Source organism: Papio anubis, chromosome 11, assembly GCF_008728515.1.
Source record: "Papio anubis isolate 15944 chromosome 11, Panubis1.0, whole genome shotgun sequence".
In the NCBI taxonomy this organism is placed as follows: domain Eukaryota; kingdom Metazoa; phylum Chordata; class Mammalia; order Primates; family Cercopithecidae; genus Papio; species Papio anubis.
In genome coordinates, this window is record NC_044986.1 from 97,777,751 (window position 1) to 97,803,858 (window position 26,108).

Consider the following 26,108-nt stretch of genomic DNA (forward strand, 5'->3'; position numbering starts at 1 on the left):
CCTCATCCCAATAAACAATTCCAGCTAATGCCTGCTTCGGCTTAAAATCTTTCCCCCAACACACACTCCCACTCCCAACAGGATCTCGCTCTGTTGCCCAGGCTGGAGTACAGTGGCATCAGGACAGCTCGTTAGACCTCCTAGTCTCAAGCTGTCTGTGATTGCCCCTCAGGTACCTCCCATCCCCTAGCAGCTGGTACTACAGGTGCATACCACCATGCCTGGCTGATTTTTAAATTTTTTATTTTATTTTTCATAGAGACAGAGTCTCACCATGTTACCCAGCCTGGTCTCGAACTCCTGGGCTCAAGAAGTCCTCCCACATCAGCCCCCCAAAGTGCTGGGATTGCAAGCATGAGACATAACTCCCAGCCTTATTCTTCCTTCCTAACTTCCAGTTCATCAATCAGTTGATTCTTTCAAAATATATCCAGAATCACATTATATCTATTGTCATTACCCTAATCCAAGTCATTCTATTCAGAAGAAAAACCAAAATCCTTTCCAAAAGCCTACAAGACCTTACATGATCTAGCCCTTGTGAGAAAGAAAAGAAACATCTATCTGAGGAATGTGAACCCTTTCATCAGGCCCGGAGAGGCAATGATATTTGACACGAAGTCACGTCTCTCTCCCTGCTCAAGGTAAGTAATCACCTCTTGAAGTTTCTTGCAATGGGGGTTCTAGACTGACACCAAGGAGCCATAAATTTCTTTTTTTTTTTTTTTTTTTTTTTTTTGAGACGGAGTCTCGCTCTGTCGCCCAGGCTGGAGTGCAGTGGCGCGATCTCGGCTCACTGCAAGCTCCACCTCCCGGGTTCACGCCATTCTCCCGCCTCAGCCTCCGAGTAGCTGGGACTACAGGTGCCGCCACCACGCCCGGCTAGTTTTTTTTTGTATTTTTAGTAGAGACGGGGTTTCACCATGTTAGCCAGGATGGTCTCGATCTCCTGACCTCGTGATCCACCCGCCTCGGCCTCCCAAAGTGCTGGGATTACAGGCTTGAGCCACCGCGCCCGGCCATAAGGAGCCATAAATTAACCTAACACTGATACGCTGGACACCTTAACTTATCCCTTATCATTAACGATATATAATAATAATCAATGTTATTTCTGTAAACCATTGGGAACCACCATCAAACATCCTTGTATCGGCCCACTCCTTGTTTCCTTGTCTTTACAAACCTGCTTGTCACAAATGCCAATAGAGCACCTCCCAGTGTTTTTGGGGCTGCAGTCCTCAACCTTGGTCCAAAGGAAATCTCTGTATTAATTCTGCCTCCATTTTCTTCTTAGGTCAACTCTTGTTACCCCTTCCCTGAACTCATCTAATACTTTCCCACCAGAAAGACACTGGTAGCAATCTTGTTTAAACAAACACTCTCACCATAAGGCCTGGACATTTACTGTTCTCTGCCTAGAACACACTTCCCTCACTCCCATATCCATAGGCTTAGCTTCCTCATTTTACACAGAAAAGCAACTCCTAGTTTCCAAGCATATCTTACTACTTCCTTTACCTAGCTTTATTTTTCTACAAGACAGCACTATCACCAACTCATATGCTATTGCACCCAAAAGAACATCAGACTTAAACACACATATATCAGGTTTCTCGAGAGCAGAGATTTAACTCATCTGTTGTCTACCATACCCACAGTACTTGACACACTAGGCTGCTTGACATATATATGTACTACATTAGTATCTGATGGAAAATATTATACCCACCTCCAAAGCTTTATTTTACACATTCTATTCCTTATATTAACAAATTGAGCTGGGTTGATTTGCACCAAATGAACTACACATATTCGTCATTCCAGGATTTTCTGATATTTTCCAACATTCCAGTAACACCTAAAGCAATACTTGACTTCTAAGGGCCTGCCAATGTTATCAAGTAAAAAACCTACAGTGCACAAAAATTATATTCTACTCTTTGCAATGTATCTTTATTACAGGACAGCCACCACCTTTGGATTCCTGGAATTACTTGAGTGCACCAGACTTTATTGATTCATTGTAAAGCAAACTCACTATTATTTTAGTTGCCTTCATTAATACCCACGATGTTAGTCTCTGATACAATGAAGGCAATGAGGAACAAAGTAAAAAATAGAAAATTCTGGAACACACACAGGTGGCTCACTTGTTTTTTACAATTTATATTTATACAAATAGACTGCTACACATAACTCAAAATAATTAAAATGAAATAAACCCGGCTTCCTAATGAAAATGAAACACACTCAGCCAATCACAGGTGGCCAAACAGGTATTACTTACAGTGTCTTGAACTTCCCACTTGGACAGTCCAAGTAAGGCAACTGCTCAAACATTAAGAAATCAAATAATTTCTTTGTTCTGCTTCTGCATTTACCCTATATAAGCTTTCCCCTCAAACACTGCAGGCTGAGCTCCCCAACTGCTTAAGGTCTGAGTGTAAATCACTCTCATCAATAAAATCTTTAAAATTTAAACATTAGTGAACAAAGTGGCAACAGAAAAAAAAAGGAGCAAAATAATTTCACAAAGTTTTCTCTCTAAAAATTGAGTTTTCTTGCAGATATTTCATAAGGAAAGAGCTAGGCCAAAAGATGACACAGAAGGAATTTCTCAAAGTGTTTCAAATGACCATCAGACTATTCTCTTTTTTTTTTTGAGACGGAGTCTTGCTATGTCACCCAGGCTGGAATGCAGTGGCACGATCTTGGCTCACTGCAACTTCTGCCACCTGGGTTCAAGCAATTCTCTTGCCTCAGCCTCTTTAGTCGCTGGGACTACAGGCGCCCGCCACCACGTCTGGCTAATTTTTTGTATTTTTAGTAGAGACGGGGTTTCACCGTGTTAGCCAGGATAGTCTCGATCTCCTGACCTCGTGATCTGCCCACCTCAGCCTCCCAAAGTGCTGGGATTACAGGCGTGAGGCACTGAGCCCGACCCCTAAGAGTATTTTCTTAACATCTATCAAAATCTATCCAAAGACATTTTTCCACATTCCAGGACCATTTTAATGAAGTCATTCCTTTTTCTAAAGACACAAGGTCTCATTCTGTCTCCCCGGCTGGAGTGCAGTGGCACAATGATGGCTCACTGCAGCCTCAACTTCCTAGGCTCAAGCAATCCTCCTGCCTCAGCCTCTCAAATAGCTAAGACCATAGGGGCACACCACCACGCCCAGCTAATTTTAAAAATTTTTTGTAGAGACAAGGTCTCACTATATTCAGGTGGGTCTTGAACACCTGACTTCAGGTGATTCTCCCACCTTGGCCTCCCCATATGCTAGGATTACAGGTGTAAGCCACCACACTCAGCCTACAGCTATTCCTTTATTTTTCAATTTTGACGTTTATACAAAAGAAAATCTCATATCCTTTATATAGCTAATGATACTGTGTAATATTGACAGTTTTATAATATTATTACATTGCTTCAACAGGTGATTTTTATTGGCACTGGCAATGCATTAAATTATGCCTAACAGTTTATTAGTCAGTATTACAAGGCACTCAAATTTATCTTTAAAAATCTGGTACAGGAACCTGAGTCAGGATATAAACACCTACATTACCAGTTATTAGAAAAGGGCTGTTCAACTTAAATAATTGTGACTTAAACCTATCAAAATTCCAATGAAATTTTTAACACACACACAAAAAAAATTCTAAAGTTTGTATGCAACATAAAAAGACCACAAATAGCTAAGCATTTTGAGAAAGAACAAAGCTGGAGGTATCAATTTTTGATTTAAAACTGTCTTACAAAGCTATGGTAATAATAAAAAGAAGTATGGTTCTGGCATAAAAACAAAAACACACAACAATGCAACAGAACAGAATGCCAAAATAAACCCATGCTTCCACAGTCAACTAATCTTTGACAACAACACACAATGAAAAATGGAAATAGAAAGTCTCTTCAAAAAATGCTGCTGGGAAAACTGGATATCCACATGCAGAAGAATGAAATTGGATCCTTGTCATACACCATATACAACAGTAACTCAAAATGAATAACAACTGAAAACATAAGGTCCGAGACTGTAGAACTCCCACAAGAAAACATAGGGGACGAAACAGCTCTTTGACTTTGGTCTTGGCAATAACTTTTTTAATATTACACCAAAGGTACAGGCAACAAAAGCAAAAATACGTGTGACTATATCACACTAAAAAGCTTCTTTCGCCAAAAAAGAAAAAAATCAACAAAACGAAAAGACAACCTATGAAACAGTAGAAAATATTTGCAAACCATGTACCTGATAAGGGGTTAAGTATCCAAAATCTGTAAGGAACTCACCAGCTTGATTAAAAAAAAAAAAAAAAAAAAAAAAAAAAATTTAATGGGCAAAGACATTCAATTTACCATTTTTAAAACATACAAATGGCTGATAAGTATATTAAAAAGTGCTTAGCATCACTAATCATCAGAGAAATGCAAATAAAACTGCAATGATCTATTAGCTCACACCTCTTAGGATGGCTATTATGGAAAAAACAAGAGATAAGTGTTGGTGAGGGTGCAGAAGAGGGAACCTTTGTACGCAATTGGTGGGAGTAATGGAAATCAGCATAAAGGCTTCTTTAAAAACTAATAATAGAACTACCGTATGATCCAGCACACCTACAACTTGATATATATCCGAAGGAAAGGAAATCAGTATCTCAAAGAGATATACTCAATATCTGATCAGTGTTCTCATCCTCCACCATCTCCCAGGTGATGTCTAATCACCCTGGCAAATATTCAGCAGGAATCCTGCTCGGCTGGTGTCTTAGTTTTCTGTTGCTGTAACTGAATACCAGATTGTGTAATTTAAAGAAGTTCATTTAGTTCATGGTTCTGGAAGCTGGAAAGTCGTATAGCACGGTGTCAGTCATCACATGACGAGAGGTCCAGTGCATACAAACTGAGGTCTCTTTTCCTCTTCTTACAAAGCCACCAATGCCATCATGGGGGCCCTATCCTGGTGACTTATCTAATCTTACTTCCCAAAGGCCCAACCTCCAAAAACCATCAACATATGAATCTGGGAATTAAGTTTCCAACAAATAAAAATTTAAGGAACACACTCAAACCACAGCAGTTGGTTTAGCCAAATCCCCCCTTACCACTGTATGTTTCCTCTTAGTAATTTTCCATCCACTGACTCCTACACTACTCCTTGGCTATGAACTCCCACTTGCTCATGATGCATTCAGAGTTGAGCCCAACACTCCCACCAACTCCAAGACCTGATTGCAGTTCTTATATCTACTGCAATCGTCCCGAAAAAAGAAAATCTTCCTTACTGTGCTTTAAACAAGTATCACTGAATAATATATTCTCTAACATAAGGCAGGAATGTGCCTGGAATGCTCAAAGAACTACAATGTTCATGTGAATGAGTAAACCTAAGTGAAGAGCATAACTCAGAGACATGAGGCTGGAGAGGTAAAAGGGCTAGGCAGGAGTAACAAGGTGTAGGGTCTCATGAGCCACTTGCAAGGACATCTGAGAGGGTTTTGGGCAGAAGAGTAACTTGAGCTCATTCCTACATAAAGGTACTGAAGAGTAGAAGGTTGGAAAGTAGAAAGGCCGGTTAAGAAGGAGGCTCAAGATTATTGGCCTGGCAATTGGGAAACTGTAGTTTCTATTTAACAAAATGCAGAAGACCTGAGAAAAGCAGGTTTGGGAGGGGAAAACACACAATTCCACTTCAGACACTAAAATACTATCATCATAAACTATTATATGTGACAACAGATGTGCTAAGTAACTTAGACTGGGGTTGAGAGGATAGAGGAAGTAACTTTTAAGTTGAGGCCTGAAAAATAAGGAATTAACTAGGCAAAAGGAGTTGACGGAGTGAGAAAGAAAAAGCATGTGTGAGGTACCTAAGTAAGTCAGAACTCTTACCGTCTTCAAAGAACATCTTAAACAAAAGAGCAAAGGTGGGGGGGTGGAAAAGTAGAAAGACATAGGAGTTGACCACTGCGATGTCTGTGCTTTAAGGGCGATGGGAAGACAACAAAAGATTTTTACAGAAAGAAAGAGCAAATGTGCTTTTCTTAAAAGATGATTCTGACTGCAATGTAGAGAAAGAACTGGGAGGGAATGGTGGGGTAGTATGACTCTTAACTCAGGGCAAGAGACAATCATGGCCTAAGCTATAAAAAGCGAACAAATTCATGAGCTATGTGTGGATATTGAGGATAAGGGAGAATAATGAGCTAAGCAAAGTAAAGGAAACCAAAATACAAAAATGAACTTAAGTTAGTACAACTCCTAAGTTTTATTAAACCTCAGTAGTTCCTTCCATTCCACAGCAACAGAAGCAAACAACTTTACACATATTTACTGATTCTAGATATCTGCATTTTGAAAAAATCCATTTTCACAAAAAATAAATCACATTTACAGTCGTGTCTCAGTATCCACAGGAGACTGGTTCTAAGATGTTCCCACTGATACCAAATTCCAGATGCTCAATTTCCTTATATGAAATAGTGTAGTATCTGCATATAACCTATGCACATCCTGCGTACTTAAAATCACCTCTGAGGCTGGGTGCAGTGGTTTATGCCTACAAATCCCAGCACTGTGGGAGGCAGAAGTGGGCTGATCACTTAAGGTCAGGAATTCGAGACCAACCTGGCCAACATGGCGAAACCCCATCTCTTACAAAAATTACGAAAATTAGCCTGGCGTGATGATGTGCGCCTGTAGTCCCAGCAACTTGGGAGACAGAGGCAGGAGAATTGCCTGAACCTGGGAGGTGGAGGCTGCAGTGAGCCAAAATAGCGCCACTGCACTCCAGCATGGTTAACAGAGCAAGACTCTGCCTCAAAAGAAAAAAAGAAATCTCTAGAATACTTATGATATCTATTACAATGTAAACAGTTCTTACACCCTATTCCTTAGGGAATAAGAAAAGAAGTCTGTATATGTTCAGTAAAGACACAACCACCCTTTTATTCCCCAAATATTTTCTATCTGTGGTTGGGGAAACCACAGATGTGGAATCCATGGATACAGAAGGCTGACTGTATTAACATTTATACTCTACCTTATATACCTTAACCTTAAAACTTTAACTTAAAACAATAACTCTTCCCTCAATCTTATATAGCACTATAAAATCGTATAATGCCTTTGTTCCTCAACACCATAAGTGTCTTAAGGAAAAAAGAAAAAGTCATACATTCAAATACAAATACACAAGAATTTCTGAAATATGAAATTCATTTTAAATTAAAAAAAATTAAACCCACCAGAAATAAAAATTGTATTTGCCCAGTGGATTAAGTTTAAAATGCTTAGTATCTACTATTTCAAGAGTTAAAATGAGTATTTACTGAATTAAGCAGAAAATGAATACTGTATCTGGCGGGCAACTTAAGATTTACTAAATTGAAAGCTGTATTAACATGGTCACAAAGTAAATTACTTTTTACATAAACAAAAATTACTTGTAGACAAATAGTACATACAGTATATACACCAAAAACTATAAAAGATTTCTGTTTATAATAGTTGTGAAAATTTTCAACCTTATTTCTCAATTTAAACCTAATAAATCCAGAGATAACTATTTTCCTGTTCTATCCTTCTCTAAATACTGATGAAAATATTAAATGAACACTGGGGAAAATATTCCATTCATCTCCACACAAACAAATGAAGCCATAAACACTACCTCTGGCAGAGAAAGATACCATGGGCTGGCAGGACACAGAATATTTGAAAGCAGAAATTAAAGTACAAAAATCAAAAGGCTCTCCTGTACAGGTCTCAAATCATTTATTCTGAAAAGGACCTTGGAGATTATCAAATTCAACCTTGTTCTTTATACCCAAGGAAGACCAAAAAAAAAAAAAAACAAAAAAAAAAATAGCAGTCAAGTGGTTTTAAGATTTGCTCATTGTCAAAACACTAAAAACCAAAATAAAAATGACAACATACAGACCACAAGACTGTTCTAAAACCTTTTTTCACACTTCAATTCTTGTTATCGAGTTAACAATACTCTCTAGCAGCATACAACCCTAAATGGTATGTAATATCCAAACCCAAAGAGGAACTTCCTCAAACACATTAGAATCCAGTCAATATTTAAAGAGTTCTGACTATATGATTCAACATTTTCAGTTTTAAATTTTATTTGGTGTAACTCCTTAACATGATGCTTTCACATTTACATTAAAAACCCAAAGGCCAACCAATAAGGGTCTTCTGAAGTAAAACTACACAAAACACAAGCTCTCTATACGCTTTTTTGAATCCCTCCATTGATAGCAACATTAATGATATTGAAAGAATTACAACAGAGGCTGGGCGCAGTGGCTCACACCTATAATCCCAGCACTCTGGGAGGCCGAAGTGGGCGGATCACAAGGTCAGGAGATCGAGAATCCTGGCTAACACCGTGAAACCCCATCTCTACTAACAATATAAAAAATTAGCCAGGTGTGGTGGTGGGCACCTGTAGTCCCTGCTACTTGGGAGGCTGAGGCAGGAGAATGGCGTGAACCCAGAAGGTGGAGGGTGCAGTGAGCCAAGACCACATCATTGCACTCCAGCCTAGGCGACAGAGCAAGACTCTGTTTAAAAAAAAAAAAAAAAAAAAAAAGAAAAATTAAAATAGAAAGAGCGGATAGTATCCAATGTCATAAGGAAGAAACAGGGCTAACAAACCAAAATATAAAGTATCACTCTGACCAACAAGCCTAATTTTAACCACCTGATTCTGATCAATTCTGAGTCTAGGCAGAAAAGCCATAATGATACACCACTGCAGCATCCACAAAATTAGTTTTTTAAAGTCAGAAGATGGCTTTTCAAAAAACCACACATATACCTAAGAATAAATACTAAGAGGAAAAAAAAATTGAAAAGTAACAAATAATGTGCTGATTTTTGAAAAGTAAACAGTATTACAATACACATACAAGGGCTGGATGTGGTGGCTCAAGCCTGTAATCCCAGCACTTTGGGAGGCCGAGGCGGGCGGATCACAAGGTCTCTACTAAAAATACAAAATAATTAGCCGGGCGTGGTGGCTGGCGCCTGTAGTCCCAGCTACTCTGGAGGCTGAGGCAGGAAAAGGCGTGACCTGGGAGGCGGAGCTTGCAGTGAGCTGAGATCGCGCCACTGCACTCCAGCCTGGGTGACAGAGCGAGATTCCATCTCAAAAAAAAAAAATACAAATATTAGTTGGGCATCATGGCGCATGCCTGTAATCCCAGTTCCTAGGGAGGCCGTGAGGCAGGAGAATCACTTGAACCCGGAAGGCAAAGGTTGCAGTGAGCAGAGATCGTGCCACTGCACTCCAGCCTGGGCAACAGAGCAAGAATCCATCTCAGAAAACACACACACACACACAGAGTGTAGACAGGAAACATAAAAGCATTTAACTTGTTTAAAATGACATCAACTCTCAAAACATTGTTTCTGAAAAACAATTTCAGATCCTACATCATTCACTCCAATATCTTAAGCTAATTCTTTAATCACTGGGGATGGGTTTATTAAAAACAATAATTCAGTGAAAATAACAGTAAATAAGATAAAAGGCAATGTGGTTTATATTGTTTCAAATCAAAAATAAGATGGGATTGAAGAGAAATCAAGACTGATCTGCTATGTGGCCCCTGGTTTTTCCACAAGATGTGAATTCAACCCCAAAAAGACTTTACAACTGAGCCACTGCTGGACTGTAATAGCTATATGCTTTCAATAGGTTTACCTGTAAAAGTCATAGTTTTACTGTCAAAATGCACAAGCTCAAGAGCTAAAGCATGCCCATGTAATAGCTGCATTCTTTTTTTCCCCCTGATACAAAGTGATGAAAGTCACTTTACATCACTATAGTCACGTTAGAAATAAAATCACAACATAATCAATCACCAGTTCAAAACAATTAGCCATTCTTAAGGATACAGGAAATAGAGCACTACATCTGAGAAGTTTTAGGGATGTACAAGTAGCTTCAAAAAGCTTACTTAATATTCAAATACAGGATATTTGGAAAACAGACCACCACTAACACCACCCCAAAATATCCCCATTATTCTACCTAATCTACTACAGAGAAAAACCATAAAAATCTCCTATTCATATATGAATTTAACAGGGTTTGAGAAATGATTTGGGAAAGAAACAATAAAATTAGTAGTCTGAACTGCAAAATTTAAAATGTCACTTCAGTATTCAAATCACATACAGCTTTTTATAGGATTACACTAATGCAACGGACACTAACAAGCAGTGCTACTTAAGAGACTGATAATGGTTTGGAATCAGCGTATCAATTATGTACACGATTTTTAAGTTTACATGCTTATCATTTACATACTTTCCTGAAAGCCTGAAGAGACTATTTGCTTCCTCCACAAATAATACAAAAGCAACTTCAATTCAAACACTATAGGAACTCTGTAGTAGTAAATTCTTACGATTTTACGCTTAAACGCACTTAAAAAAGAAACTTTGAGGGACACCAGTTCTCTGAAGGTTACTGCCACTCACCTGTTTCTGAATATGTCAAATGACATATAAGACATTTAACATTTACTGAGCACGTATATATACACCACACCCCCCCGCCCACACACACACACAAATCGCTGCCTATTAGGAGCTCACAGTGTAGCAGGCAAACAACATATGTAAATAATTACAAATCTCTACAAAAGAGCTATAATAAAGATAGGCCCAATGAAGGCTTCATAAAATAAAGTGGGACCTTGAAGGAGTAAGAGGTTTGGCAAAGGAAAAAATAGTAAGGTAGGAGTGGAGAGAGGACAGTTTTGGCTATGAAAACATACAATAGGACAACAGCATAAAAAAAAAAAAGTCTAGGACTGGGTAAGTGCTTTTACATGACTAGATTATAGACAAAGCAGAGAGTGGCTGAGAAAAGAGTAATGTGGACTTTGGGTAATGGTGGCTCATGAAAAAAAATTTTTTTTTTTTTTTTTTTTTTTTGAGACTAAGTCTTGCACTATCGCCCAGGCTGCAGTGCAGTGAGTGGCATGATCTCTGCTCACTGCAACCTCCACCTCCCAGGTTCAAGCGCTTCTCCTGCCTCATCAGTCTCCCACGTAGCTGGGATTACAGGTGCCAGCCACCACACCCAGATTAACTTTTTGTATTTTTAGTAGAGATGGGGTTTCAACCATGTTTGGCTGGCTGGTCTTGAACTCCTGACCTCGTGGATCTGCCTGCCTCGCCCCCCAAACTGCTGGGACTACAGGTGTGAGACACTGTGCCTGGCCATAACTTAAACTCTTTAAACTTCAAGTTATACTTACACAAGCCAAAAACCTAGTCTGAGATGCTAACTTTCTGGCATGGACATAACAGTTCTTTTCATTTCAGTAGCCTCTTATGTACATAAGATAATGCATCTGATAAGTATATGTGGAAGCGGAGAGAAAAACTCGTATTTGGACAACTGTCATCAATACAACATAATTAAGACCTCTAAAATTCAGGCTTTCAGGGTTAATGAAAGTAATATGTTTAAATTTGTAGTTAATTTTTACTCAGCTAATTTTTGTATTTTTAGTAGAGACGAGGTTTCACCATGTTGGCCAGGCTGATCTCTAACTCTTGACCTCAGGTGATCCGCCCACTTTGCCCTCCCAAAGTGCTGGGATTACAGGAGTGAGCCACTGCACCTGGCCAAAAGCCCTAAGTCTTTAAGCAAACATATGTAACAGATAAAGCAAAAAGTGCTTTTAAAAATGAGAAATGAAATCAACTATGCTAGAAAATTATCCTATCTGTCAGAAAATCCTAAATCAAATAAAGATACAAAAGACATACTAAATAATTATTCATTACATAATTAAAAAGCCTGATCTACTGACAGAGAGCTTTGTACCCAACAGGAAATACATTATTTTCAAATATCCAAAAAATACCGACAAAGTATCCAGAGATAGTAACAATCCTAGTTCCAAAAAGCCAAGAAAATTAGAAACAGAAAGCCTAACAGTCATTTACAAAACTGACTCATTTAGATTTTTAAAATACACTTCTTAAGAGATCTGGGTTAAAAAAAAAGAAATCAAAACTGAAATTACATTTAGGCTTGAATAAAAAATGAGATACGACTCTTCAACTTTCCATCAAAACCTATGCAATATGAACAAAGCAGCAAAGTTCACAAAATTTACATGTTTAAATAAATAAAATTGGTCAAACTCAAAGGGGAGTTTAACGGTCTAAGTATTTCATTCTATTTTTCCAAAATAATTTAACACTGGCATTTATTTAACAGCTATATAAAAAAGGAACTCTCATAACTATGCAAAAATAAAAAATTATTTTAGTTTTAGAAAGTAGTACTTTGGGACTTATTTTAAAAAATCAAAGTATCATAACTGCGATTCAGGTATCTGTGCATATATTAAGTATGAATGCTTAGAAGACTGTCAAGGACCCAACAGGCAGCAGAACAGAAACCAGCCCCAATAACCACAGAAAAGGCTGAAGGCAGCAGAGAACAGTACTTCTAGCAGCCTGTCACTCTGTACCCCAACTTCTCCAGCTTTCTTCCATTACAAAGAATCTTTTCACAATCAACAGGCACACAATTCTATGAAGTTAGAACAAATTATTAAATGCAGAAATATTTTATCATGATCCTCTCTTCATCCTAACCAAAGTATTCCCAGGATATCATAATTCACTAGTATTGCTTTTTCAGCTACCAGAAAAGATTAGTTCTATGAATATAGAACAGGTCAGAACCTTTCGGAAGATGCCAATAGTAGTAGGTCATGCTCTTCTGGCACACTTTCATACAAAGTCAGAAGTAATTAAAACCTACACAGAAAGACTAGCACTATATCTAAATATATCAACCACACACATTCTAATTTTCCTTTAAGATGCAAATACTCCTAAGGGTAAACTTCAAGAAATCTTTTGTTAACACCTAAGGTTGGCCTAAGTATACTTTACTAACTTGGGGAAAGGCTATTTTTCAAACCGAGATAAAAGCTAAATGAAATTTACCACTGACGTGTCTCAGGACAGCTTTATGCTAGAGACGAGGGGTTATGGTGGAAATGTAGTACCTAAGTACGTATTATCTAAAGTAACACCAGTGGCTCCAGATACTACCCAATATATCTCACTGGCCTGTCCAAGTAGAAACTTCTCTACTGCTAGGCATTAGATACCCTTGCCACAGGATATTAAGTTAGCTATTTAATAGCAATCACTTACAAATCCTATCTGTGAATCTAAAAGGCTATAGAGAATTCTTTGAAACAAGAACACATTACACGATTTGCCAAATAACCACTCTAATAATCAGACTGTTAATGATAAAACTCATTCTTCAATGTCCGATTCAGAGTTCCTCTTCCCTTCTGTGTACTCTCCCTAAATCTGCAGTTTATAAATATTTAAATTAACCCAGTGTTTATTTTAAAATTGTTTTCTTTTCTTTTTCTTTTTTTAGACCGAGTTTTGCTTTTGTTACCCAGGGTGCAACGAAATGGCGTGATCTCAGCTCACCACAACCTCCGCCTCATGGGTTCAAGCAATTCTCCTGCCTCAGCCTCCCGAGCAGCTGGGATTACAGGCATGCACCACCATGCCTCGCTAATTTTGTATTTTTAGTAGAGATGGGGTTTCTCCATGTTGGTCAGGCTAGTTAGTCTCTCCCAGCCTCAGGTGATCCGCCTACCTCGGCCTCCCAAAGTGCCAGGATTACAGGCATGAGCCATCGCGCCCGGCATAACAACTCAGTTTTCTAGGCTCCATCGACTATTGCTTTGATTCTGGGTAATGGGGATGGAGTCAAGGAAGCTGTAACTTTAAAAGTTTCTCAAGGGAGCCTAATAAGCAGCCTAATTTGGGAACCATTACTCTAAACCTGCACTGCTTTTTTTTTTTTTTTTTTGAGACAGTCTCACTCTGTCACTCAGGCTGGAGTGCAGTGGTGCAATCCCGGGTTCAAGCGATTCTCCTGTCTCAGCTTATCGAGTAGCTGGGATTACTGGTATGCACCACCGGGCTCCAGCTAATTTTTGTATTTTTAGTAGATACAGGGTTTTACCATGTTGCCCAGGCTGGTCTCAAACTCCTGATCTGCCCACCTTGGCCCCCCAAAGTGGTGGCATTACAGGCGTGAGCCACCGCACCTGGCCGTTTTCTGTTTTTTAACCCTTACATCTATCCCCAAAAATCTCTGAACCACAAAGTTCTGGAGATGGGCAAGTTCCAAGTCAGAATGTTCCCACAGCCCACATCATGTAGGTCTCATCTGGCAAAGTGTCCAGCATGTTTCTTCCTAACTCTAAACAAAGCAAGCAGCAGCAGCTTTAGAAGTAGCTACAGGTTGCTAATCTGACACTAAATTTAATCACAGAAGTAACAGCATGCCTAATAATCTACTCTGTCACAGTCTGAGCACTGAAGTAAATGCTTTAGACGTGTTAGATACACATGATCTCATTTAACCCCACAAGAATCCTACAGGGATGGACACAAACACTCAGAAATTAAGTAGTATGTTAGGTCACTTAGCTATGAGTGCTGAATCAAAACACAAACCTAACTGAAAAATGATTTTCCTAATTAGCTAGAAATATAAAGTAGGTATCAATATTCCCTGAGCCCCAAATGAAAACTAATTCTAGTCAGTCCTCTAAGATGGAGAGTCAACACCAAGAATTTGTTTAATCCACTATGCAAATATTAATACAAGCTTAAAAAAAGGGAACACAATGTGAAACAATTTTACCAAAAAATCTGGAAAGAAGCTGGACTCAGTGGCTCATGCCTGTAATCCCAGCACTTTGGGAGGCTGAGGCAAATGGATTACATGAGGCCAAGAGTTTGAGACCAGCCTGGCCAACACGACAAAACCCCGTCTCTACTAAAAATACAAAAATTAGCTGGGCACGGCGGTGTGCACCTGTAATCTCAGCTATTTGGGTGGCAGGAAAATCACTTGACCTGCGGAGGTGAGCTTGCAGTGAGCCGAGATTGAGCTGCTGCACTCCAGCCTGGGTTGACAGAGAGAGACCCTGCCTAAAACAACTACTACAAAAAAAAAAAAAAAAAAAAAAAACAAAGAAAACCAATTCTGGAAAGATTACAGAATACATAGTTCAAGGACCCATTAACTCCAACCTTGCTTTGCATAAATATGGCATTTCAGAAGTCAAGCATACAAAAAACTTTCTTTAGAGAAATAAAAATACGTGTGAAAGTCAGACAGGCCAACAGGGCAATCACATTCTTCAGAACTGCACTGTCCAAGTCAACAACCACCATTCACATGTGGCAATTAAACACATGAAATGTGGCTTGTCCAAACTGAAATGTGCTGTAAATATTAAACAGACACTGGATTTCAAAGATCTTATACAAAAAAGGGAATATAAAGTATGTCATTAATAGTTTTTAAGATATCAATTACATTTTAAAATATTTTTTATATATTAGGTCAAATATACTTAAATTGATTCATTTTTACTTTTTTTTAAGCAAAGCTACTAGAAAAGTACACATACAGTTTGCATTTGTGGCTAACATATTTCCACTGGACAGTGCTGCTATAGAACCGTTATTGGAGTGAAGCATAGGCATCACCCGAGATCTTGTTAAAAGGCAGATCTTTGGAACCCACCCCAGAATTACTGACTATAGTATCTCCAGGTGCTTAGTATACACATTCAAGTCTGAGGAACACTAATCCAAAATACTGTAATTTCATTCCCTTAAATTATAACAATCCAAATTTTTTTTATCTATCCGTTCAGTGAAATACTATGAAGTTTCAGGCACCATTCTAGGTCACAGGAATACAAGGTGGTTAAAACATTAAAACTCACTTCCTCTTCTGGTGGAGCTTATATTCCACAGAAGGCAAGCAAACAAAAACTAAAATACAGTCAGCTCTGCTATAACATTTATTTCCAAATACACAAATTTGTTTGAAAGCTGATATATCAGAAAACAGCAAATTTCCCACCCATGTGTATTTTCACCTGTGAGAAACACTAGTTACATCAAGCCGCACAGGAATTCGCAAGGCACAGATACACACAGCTCAAACATCTAATAGGTCTTAGTTCATTATGAATTATGAGTCAGGTCCATTCACATTTGATGTTACAATTTTTTTCTCATATCAGGTATCTTCCATCCATCACTTCACAGTAATTCATGAGCTGCAACCCTTCCAATGAGTGGCCACTTCCACAGAAGTCAGATTTTGGTCAAGGTAAAGTGCCATTTATTGCGGTGCTAAAGTATTCCTTAACTATTTTATATGTATGAAACTAAGTTACAATTTTCATTAGGTTCTTATCTTTTTAAAATATGTCACTGACAATGTTTTTGGTTACTGTGCTCCTAACCCCCTTTTCCCCATAAATTGGTGTGGTGCAATTTTGCACAGCACAGTGACCTTCAGGAATGCTCATGTCATGTTATAGCACAATGACTACAAGTAAATCATAACAGGTCACCTTCATACAAGGAAGGAACAAGCGGGGCAAGGAAAGAATGATGAGAATGACTGTTTCACGGTGTTCAGCATGGGCAGAGAAGGCCCTGTGAGAGGGTGACACCTAAGCAGAGAACACATTACTGGAGTGAGCACAGTAGGAGAAACATAAAGGTGCATAATATGCAGAACCCCCGAGACAGGAACAAACTTCTGACTGCAGGGCCAGTATGGAGAGAGTAGCATAAACAAGAATATAGTAGAAGAGGCTGAAAAAATACCCAGACACCACATTACACAGGATCTAAGTCTTGCTAAGAAACAAGGAGTCACTGGAGGGCCATGAGCTTGAGAGAGATGTGAGCTGACTGGCATTTTAACTGGATCACTGTGGCTACTGTGTGGGGAAACAATTATATAAAGCAAAATGAACTCAGGAACACCAGGGGGCTCTTGCAGAATTCAAGCTGAGAAAAGCTGGTAGCCAGAACTAAAATGATAAAGCAGTGAGAATCAGTTAAACTTGGAGTTTAAAGTTTAACTAATGTGGCAGAGATAAAATTTTATGTGAAGAGACTTCCTTTCCAGTTTCAACAACAGTAGGCTAAATACTTTATAATTTCATCAGTACAACAGGAATAATACTGATCAGCCTATTTCAAAGAGCTACTGTGGAGTCAGATGAGGAACAATGATTCTGAAAATTATAAAGCATCGTACAAATCCTGAAAAAGACTGTTCATACAATATATTTACAAGCCCCAAATAACTGGTTTTGTCAGGAGGTGGAGGTCGCAGTGAGGTGAGATTGAGATCGTGCCACTGCATTCCAGCCTGGGTACAAAGTGAGACTCTGTCTCAAAAAAAAAAAAAACACACACACACACACACAAACTGGTTTTGTATGATTAAATTGACAATGAATTATATCTAATGCCTGGTCTTTCCAGCATCATTTAACAAAATGATGCACTACCCCCCAAACAATTCTGCAAAACAGAGTAAGGTAACAGATGCTTAATAGAGACAAATTAAAATACATAAATTTCCTGTGATTTACAGACCAAAACCCTCAGTGTGTTACACCAAAAATTTTAAATACTTCTTGCACAACTAGAAAACAGTTCAATAAGACTGTCTTAAAGGATCTAAGGATCTAAGTGAACTCATTCCAAAATATTATGATTGCAAAATAGAAATACCATTAAATCATAAACAATACATAATAACCATGTCTAAAAATATAAAAAATGTTAAAATGTGATGATGAGAAGCCATAAGACAAATGACTTGGTGCTGGTGTTCAAATTTAAAAATTTACATGCACAGATGCTTACATCACAGACAGTTTTCTAAAACTAAAAAAAACGCTGAAGAGTTGGAACATTAAGACTGCTACTCCTTCAATCTTATTCCATTTCTCTTGAAACAGAGTATGTTTCCTGTGTTTTCTAAATTGACCAATGGAAATCCAGTGCAAACATTTCTGCATAGTATTATCACTGAGAATAAATCAATGAAAAAAGGTCATGTGTCACTATTTTTACTAGACAAAAAATACTTAACATTAGTCAATAGTATTAAAATCCAAACATTAGTATATTAGATTACATACAATATTTCCACTTTGTAAACAAGTCTTTAGATATGAGGGATTAAGAGAAAATGGACTTTTCCTAGTGAAATTTGTGTCATGCTTCCATGTCAAAACTTATTTTTGAAAATAAAACACTAATGTGACAACTGGGCCTAGAACTACACAAATACATTTTATCAGCGTACTATAATTTGGCACGTTGTAACCACTGAGGGAAGATAGATGAAGATATTAGGAGGATAAAAGCAAAAATACCTTCAAACTAATTCATGCCATAGTAACCACCACCAAATAAGCTTTCAATACAAAAGCGTTTCATCTCTGACAATGTACAAAATTTACCAAAGTTAGAGAACTAGTTTCTAGATGCAGCTCTGTCGCTATCTCTTCAATTTTATTAAATTTTCCCTCATTTGTAAAACTGTGAAATAAGGATACTACCTGTTGTCTTCCAATGTCAACATGAATATCAAAAGCAACTGTTAATTTCTATAGTACTTTCTATACATTTCTAATGTTAGTAATTTCTAACATTACTAACGCAAAGCATATTTCAAAGTCATCTAAATAAGGACAAGACCATGTTGCTCAACTGCCAGTCTATTATTCAATGTGAAAGACTCAAACTTTACTAATTATATTTAAAAAAAAAAAAAAAAGACAAATTATCGCCAAATAATCCCTACTAACTCCTTCAAAACGTTAACAGTAACTTTTGTTTGAAAGTTAGGGAGATGAAAATACATTTCCAAATTTTTCCAAAGATATAGCTAAATGACAAGATAAAAACTTCACTATGGGCCAGATGTGGTGGCTCACGCCTGTAATCCTAGCACTTTGGGAGGCCGAGGCAGGCAGATCACTTGAGGCCAGCAGTTTGAGACCAGCCTGGAAAACACGGTGAAACCCTGTTTCTACTAAAAATACAAAAATTAGCCTGGCATGATGGCGCATGTTTGTAATCCCAGTTACTTGGGACATTAAGGCAGAAGCATCGTTTGAACCCAGGAGTTAGAGGGTGCAGCCAGCCGGCATCACACCACTACACTCCAGCCTGAATGACTCGTCTCCAAAAAAAAAAAAACAAAAAAAACCCTAACGATTGTACCTTAAGGTTTTTGCTTTTGGTTACTTTAAACAAAAAATTGTATGTTTATAGACAGATCACAGACTATATAACAGTAACTAATTTCACAAAAAAACCTTTTAATTATACTCTCATATAACCTCTCTTAAAATTTACAATACACATTATTTCCTTTAATAAATCCTAAAGGATAAACTCTCTAGCTCTTTATACACGTTATGTGAAAGTCTTTTTTTTTTTTTTTTTTGAGACGGAGTCTCGCTCTGTCCCCCTGGCTGGAGTGCAGTGGCGTGATCTTGGCTCACTGCAAGCTCCACCTCCCGGGATCACGCCATTCTCCTGCCTCAGCCTCCTGAGTAGCAGGGACTACAGGTGCCCACCACCGCGCCCAGCTAATTTTTTGTATTTTTAGTAGAGACGAGGTTTCACCGTGGTCTCGATCTCCTGACCTTGTGATCCGCCTGCCTCGGCCTCCCAAGGTGCTGAGATTACAGGCGTGAGCCACCGCGCCCGGCCAGCAAGTCTTATTTTAACTAATAAGGTTTTTGGGAGTAAAAACTCTCACAATCCCCGATTTCTCATTTTTTATAGTATACCTGAAAGTCCTTTCATACATTACTTCCGAACGAGCATTTTTCAATGATATCCAAGATGCTAAGAAATCTAGTAATTACTGAAAAATGCTGTGATGCCAGTAAAGCCTAATCCTAAAGAAAACAAACACTTTACAAGTTCCACATTTGTTTAACTTGCTTTGTAAAATACAAGTTACAAATCGTAGCATATAGGTTATTATTAGTAAAGAATATCATTAAATCTTCAAATAAAAAAATAAGAAATTTGTAGTTCAATGAATATAGTAAGTAACCTGCTGTAACCTTAAGTTTTTTACATGCTTAGAGCTTAGATAATCCAACTCACTTGCATTTGATTTTTGCTAATGGTCTTGAACTTATATACATTCTTTTTTCTTTTTTTTTTTTTTTTTTAAAAAGAGACGGGTCTCACTCTATCGGGTCTCACTCTATCAACCCAGGCGAGAGTGTGGTGGCACAACCACAGCTCACTGTTAACCTCAAACTCCTGGGCTCAAGCAATTATCCCACATCAGCCTCCAAGGAACTGGGATTACAGGCACTAGGACTACATGCAGGCATCACCGCACCCAGCCAATTAAATTTTTTTTTTTTTTTTTTTTTTTAGTAGAGACAGGGTCTTGCTATGTTGCCAAGGCTAGTCTCAAACTCCTGGCTTCAAAGGACCCTCCCATTTCAACCTCCCAAGCAACCAGGATTACAGAGATGAAGCAGTGCCTGGCTGCTTTTTTTTTTTTTTTTTTTTCTTAAGACAGGGTCTCAATCGGTCTCCCACGCTGCAGTGCAGTGACACAATCTCAGCTCACTGCAACCTCCACCTCCTGGGTTCAAGTGATTCTCCTGCCCTAGTAGCTGAGATTACAGGCACTCATCACTGTGCCCAGCTAATTTTTATATCTGTAGTAGAGACAGGGTTTCACCATGTTGGCCAGGCTGGTCTCAAAACCTAACCTCAGGTGATCTGCCTGTCTCAGCCTCCCAAAGTGCTGAGATTACAGGCATGAGCCACTGAACCCACCTGAATTCATTTTTGGATAAAAATCCAAAGTAGTTTATAATGCCTGCAATAAAAATCATACATATACACTTTTAACAAGTTAGTGCCAAACACATCATTAGCAATAAAAGAAAAAATAAAACACCAAAAATCAAATTATGACTAAATATCTCAGTATTAAATGAGGAAAAATCACCATTTTACATTTTTTTAAAGATAGTATTAATATCAAAGATTTACTCTCAATTCCAGAATGGAGATATAGCTCATATTATTATTCCCATATAATATAAAGGAATATGGCAGCCAGGTCTGTTAGAGATGGCAGAGCCAGGAATGGAATTGCGGTATTAGCTGGAAGACTCCAGAAGACAACAAGCAGCTAAAAAGAAAATCAGAAAGTGGGGCCTAACTTAGCAAGTGATTAGATCAGAAAAACATCAAGTTTCTTGCAAATGAAGCTAAAGAAACATCAGAAAGATGCAAATTTTTAAAAACGAAAAGTTAACAAGTACCTGGAGTTCACACAGGCAGAAAAATGAAAAAAACAAAGTGAAGAAAAAATAGGTACAGAAAAAGTAAGTGGCTAAAACACCACTAGCTCTTAAGAGTCAAAGTATTTAAGAATAGCTTCAAGGCCAGGATAACATCTTGACTCCCAGGAGTATCACACAAATGTTGGCACACAGTAAATGCCCCACGTTTGCTGAATGAATAAGCAACAGAATGTTCCTGGGATTACTTCACCTGTAAAAGAATTGGCTGAGCAAGGTTGGCTGGAAATGATTGAAAGCATTTATAAAGTAAGTTTCTTTGAATGAGAAACTGACTTCTTGCATTTGGGAATATACTGGATCACAGTCACTAAAATAAGAGCCAACCTGGAAGATGAGGTGTCATATTTTGTTACAATCACCAAATTTTTCAAAATAAAGTACAGTATAGTACAACCAATACCTCCTCCTCTCCAAGAGCTAACATTTGAAATGAAATCTGCTATAGAAGAGTGGTTGGTAGACAGTACCATCTCGGGTTTTATATAACACTATGGAAAACATACCCACAAAACTGGTAACTCTAAAAGTTTAATTTTGCACCCCAATAACTTGTAACACTTTAATAATCAAATACACCTGCTACTACTGTTACAGACAAAAACGTGGTTTATCTGCATAAATAGCACTAAGCTATAACTACATTCAATAGAGAACTACTTTTTTCTCATCCAAATTATTCAAACCCAGTGCAATCTTCTGACCGGTATTAATTTTCTCAAACCAGTAATTATGTAGAGGAAGCCAATGTTTCTCAATATATGATCACAATGAATAAAGCTGATTGCTATCATAGGAGGACAAAAGGGACCAGAAGATGCAAGGTGTTTTTTTAAAGTAAGCAAAATATTGACGAATTAGTTGCCAATAGGGGCAAAAAGTCACATAATACTTTACTCAGTTTTCTTGGAAGCTTTTAATATTGTAAATCTACTTAAGATATATTATCTACGTGAGCAACATGTTACAGTAGGAAAGAATATAGATGTCTTTACTAAAATTGCTTTGTTCCTTAATGCATGCTTTTGACATGAAATGTAATTCTAGCAAATTTAGGGCAAATTAACTCTGAAAATAGTTACTGAGAATTGGTTTTGTTTACTTATTCTCAGCCTCCTACAACAAAGAGCTTGAGGCAAACTTATAATTGAAGACAGATGACTGTGCAAAGGAAATCAGACTAACTTTTAAAAAGAATATTTCAATGAACCAGGTATCAAAATCACATCAGCGAAACTGGAGAATACTGAAAAAATGTTTACAACAAAAAGCAAGAATGTATCCTCTAACTAATGAATAATTTTTTAAATCTAGGAACTATCCTGAAAAAACATACTGAGTTTTTAAATTAATAATTTATCATCGTAATTAGAAAACAAATTTGAACACCTTAAAAAGTAACAAACTGAAGCAACAAGGATCTCGAAATAAACTTAAATCTTTTTAAGTCCAAAGTTCCTTTCTTGGAAAAACGTCCTGCATTTTCCCATCCTTAACAAAGCATGTTTTAAACTATATTCATAAATGCATTCCCTTGTTACCAGACACTAAAGTCCACTTTTTTTTGTAATGGAGTCTCACTCTGTCACCCAGGCTGGAGTGCAGTGGCACCATCTCAGGCTCACTGCAACCTCCACCAATCAGGTTCAAGTGATTCCCCTGCCTCAGCCTCCTGAGTAGCTGGGACTACAGGCGCCTGCCACCACCACCATGCCCAACTAACTTTTGTTTCTAATAAGAGACAGGTTTTCACCTGTTGGCCAGGCTGGTCTCGAACTCCTGACCTCAAGTAATCTGCCTACCTTGGCCTCCCAAGTGCTGAGATTACAGGCGTGAGCCACTGCACCCGGCCTTAGAGTCCACTTTTTAGATGCTCACATCAGCATCTTATTTCTACAGTGACTTGTTCGGAGTAAAAAAAAAATTGATAGGATTAAAACATTTTAATGACATAACCGAAGAGTAACTTTTTCAAGCTAGAAATACTCTGCCGCCTATTGTTTTATATAGAGCTATCGTTAAACATATATGTCAAAGTTTCAACAAGAAAGATACTCACCACCATCCCTCTCTCTAACTCTGTGAGTATGAACATTTTTGGCCTTACTGTGACCTGTGCTGTCACTGTATTTGTTTTCAGGACTATCAGATCTCCGCAACATTTTATTTGGTGGTGAAGGATCTGCGGCGTCTCGCATCTTTTCATGTCTGTGATCACCGCTACTGGGGTGACTCTTCGATGAATACTTAAGTGCCTGTAAAACATCACCCCCCCAAAAAAAGAGAGAAAGAATTGAAACCTTAAACTCCCTAAACTAATTTAAACATAAATTTTGGTGTATTATCACCAAATTTTATGAACTTATAAAATTAAAATTTCCACTTTCTGCTTTACTCTTTAAAGTTTCTCAGACAAAAAACCTAATGCTTAAGTGTTACAATAAGACTCCTGCTACAAATCATAATACTAAACATTTAAAAAAAAAAAAAAAAAACTCCATTATCTTATAAATAAATCAAACCACCTTGGCACACTGATTCTGAAAAAAAAAGAAAACAAATTTGGCTAGGAATATTTAAAACCATTTTTTGACAGTCAAAAGAAAGCTAGAAATTCAGTACTACTATAATCAATTTCTGCTCTACAGCTGATATACACAAGCACATGTATAAATAAGCACATGCATATTTTTGCAAACCTACCAAAAAAAAAAAAATCCACACACTGGTTTCTCCAATTCTTTGATTCAAATAAGGCGTTTCAGACCTAACTTCCTTACTCTCACAGGTGTGGGAAACAATTTTAAGGTATAAAAATATTGACCAAAATAAACTAATGTGAGTACTATTTCTAACCAAGCATAATGCACTCAAAATAATCGTTTAGCTTTATTCTAACACATATCTTAGGACAACCATGATGTACTAGTCTGTTGCAATGTGTAATTAGCTATGCTTTGGAGGACAGATTCACTAAGGTTTAATTTTTGACATATCCAATGTTTTACACCTCAGAGGACGGTGTTTTCAAATTCAGCTGTATAACACAACTATCAGGTAGAAACCTGTTCTCTGGGCCTTTAAGATGTAGAAAGTGTTTCTGTAGTTATTTGATGGTTAACAATCATTTATGAGGTTTGCCTCCTGAAAACTGGAGCCACTTCTAGCATAATCCTTAGAACTTTACACGCAACGACTGCAGTAACTAAAAGGAACCCACCTACCTAGAACCACCTACATCAGAATGATTATCCAAGTACCCAAAAACCTCAATTCTTACAGAAACAAAAGTACCATCTTTTACTTATAACGCAATTAAGTATACCAAAAATATTAAAAAGGAAAAGAGGACAGTACTCTATAACCGACTTAAAAGTTTTAAGTCATTTAGCTATTTATCCCAAGTCCTTCACTTAATTTTAGTATCTTTACATTAACTTTCAGTTCCCCCCACACAATGAATAAATAAATAAGCCTCGGAAGTCACCTATCATCTCATCCCATCGATTCCTTCACCCGCAAATAATCCAGTCAGGTCTTTCTGGCTGCAAATGATTCTTTTTTCCTAAATCAGCGAACTCCCTCCAGTCACCTGTCAAAATAAGTCACTAAACCTTGCTGGAGAGCACTAATGGAACCAAACCTCGAATTTTAAGGGGACCCGCGGTGCTAGTTTCGGATGTGTTGCACCGAAAGGCCTGTATCGACTTCTGAGGCCTGCGCTCGAGTAGCAGTCCCTCCCTTCCCCCTTCGGCCCCTTCCAATCCCTCCACCCCGGCCTCGGCTGGTACCTGGTAAGGCTGCGAGTCCCCCCTCCGGTCGTGACAGCTGAAAAACAGGAAGAGAAGACAGCGACATAAGACACGGCGGGGGTGGGGGGGGCCGGGGAAGAAGAAAACGGGTCCCCCGCCGCCCCTCCCCTCGGGAGACCTACCCAGCGCCCCGGCGCCGAGCCCCGCGCGCACACGGCGCAAACCCGGCGCCTCCGGGAGGGCCGGGGAGGGCGAAACGCCGCAAAGCCGGGCCCCCACTCCCCGCCACACTCCGTTCCCGCCCGCCCGCCCGCGCGGCCGCTCCTCCTCCCCAACCCAATCCGGATCAGGGTTAACAACAAAAATGGCGGCCGGGCCAGCTCCAGATAAGGAGGAACAGCCCCCCCGCCGCCGCCCCCCGCCGCCGCCCGGACCGAAACGAAAAGACAATTTACCCATCACTGAGTCTCTGCTGTTTCCTCGCATACATTACCATCAATGCCCGGCCTGTGAGTGTGTGTCGGGGAGGGGGGAGAGCGGCCGCAAGAGGCGGGCGGGCGCGCAGGCAGCGGCGGCGGCGGGCGGCAGGCAGCCCCGGCACCTGGGCCCGGCGCGCCCTAGGCGACTCTCAGCACCTCCCAGTTACTGGCGCCGGCGCTCCCGGGCCATCTCCCTCCGTCGACACCACGCTCACTCTCAGCCGGGGCAGCGGCGCCAACTACACGGCGGCAGCGCGAACCGGGGGGAGGGGGGCAAGACGACGCGCCCAGCTCAGCCCTGCGGAGAGCGACTGTCTCCTCCGCCTTCTCCTCGTCCTGCTCCGCCGCCTCCTTCCCTCCTCCCCCCGCCGCCGCCGCCGCCGCTGCTGCCGCCGCCTGGTCCTTCTCCTCCTCCTCCTCCTCCCGCCGCCGCCGCCGCCGCCGCTGGTGCCGCCGCTGCCGCTCCACCAACTACATCCGGGCAACTCGGACGCTGCCGCCTTCGGGAAACCTCGGCAGTTTCCGCCGCGCCCCTCCTCTCCTACCCTCGGCCTTCCTCCCCGCCCCGCGCGGGTCCGGAACG

At 39.3% G+C, this 26,108-nt stretch overlaps 1 protein-coding gene across 11 annotated transcripts in view; it reads right to left on the reverse strand.

The window, feature by feature from the left end:
* The window catches only part of WAC (WW domain containing adaptor with coiled-coil), a 90,415-nt gene that overhangs the window by 62,516 nt on the left and 1,791 nt on the right, over positions 1-26,108 (reverse strand). For 5 of the 11 annotated variants that reach the window (XR_002524213.2, XM_017962636.3, XM_009214177.3 and 2 more), the window contains exons 1-3: positions 25,502-25,642; positions 25,086-25,122; positions 23,354-23,567 (exon numbers count right to left, since the gene is read on the reverse strand). Coding sequence is in view for 10 of the 11 variants with exons in the window: in XM_017962636.3 (XP_017818125.1) it covers positions 23,354-23,567; positions 25,086-25,122; positions 25,502-25,542 (292 nt within the window). In the remaining variant the exon portion in view is untranslated. Of the gene's footprint in view, positions 1-23,353; positions 23,568-24,781; positions 24,887-25,085; positions 25,123-25,501; positions 26,009-26,108 lie in introns of those variants that run through there. The other 6 variants (XM_003903503.4, XM_003903502.4, XM_009214175.4 and 3 more) reach the window with 5 other exon arrangements.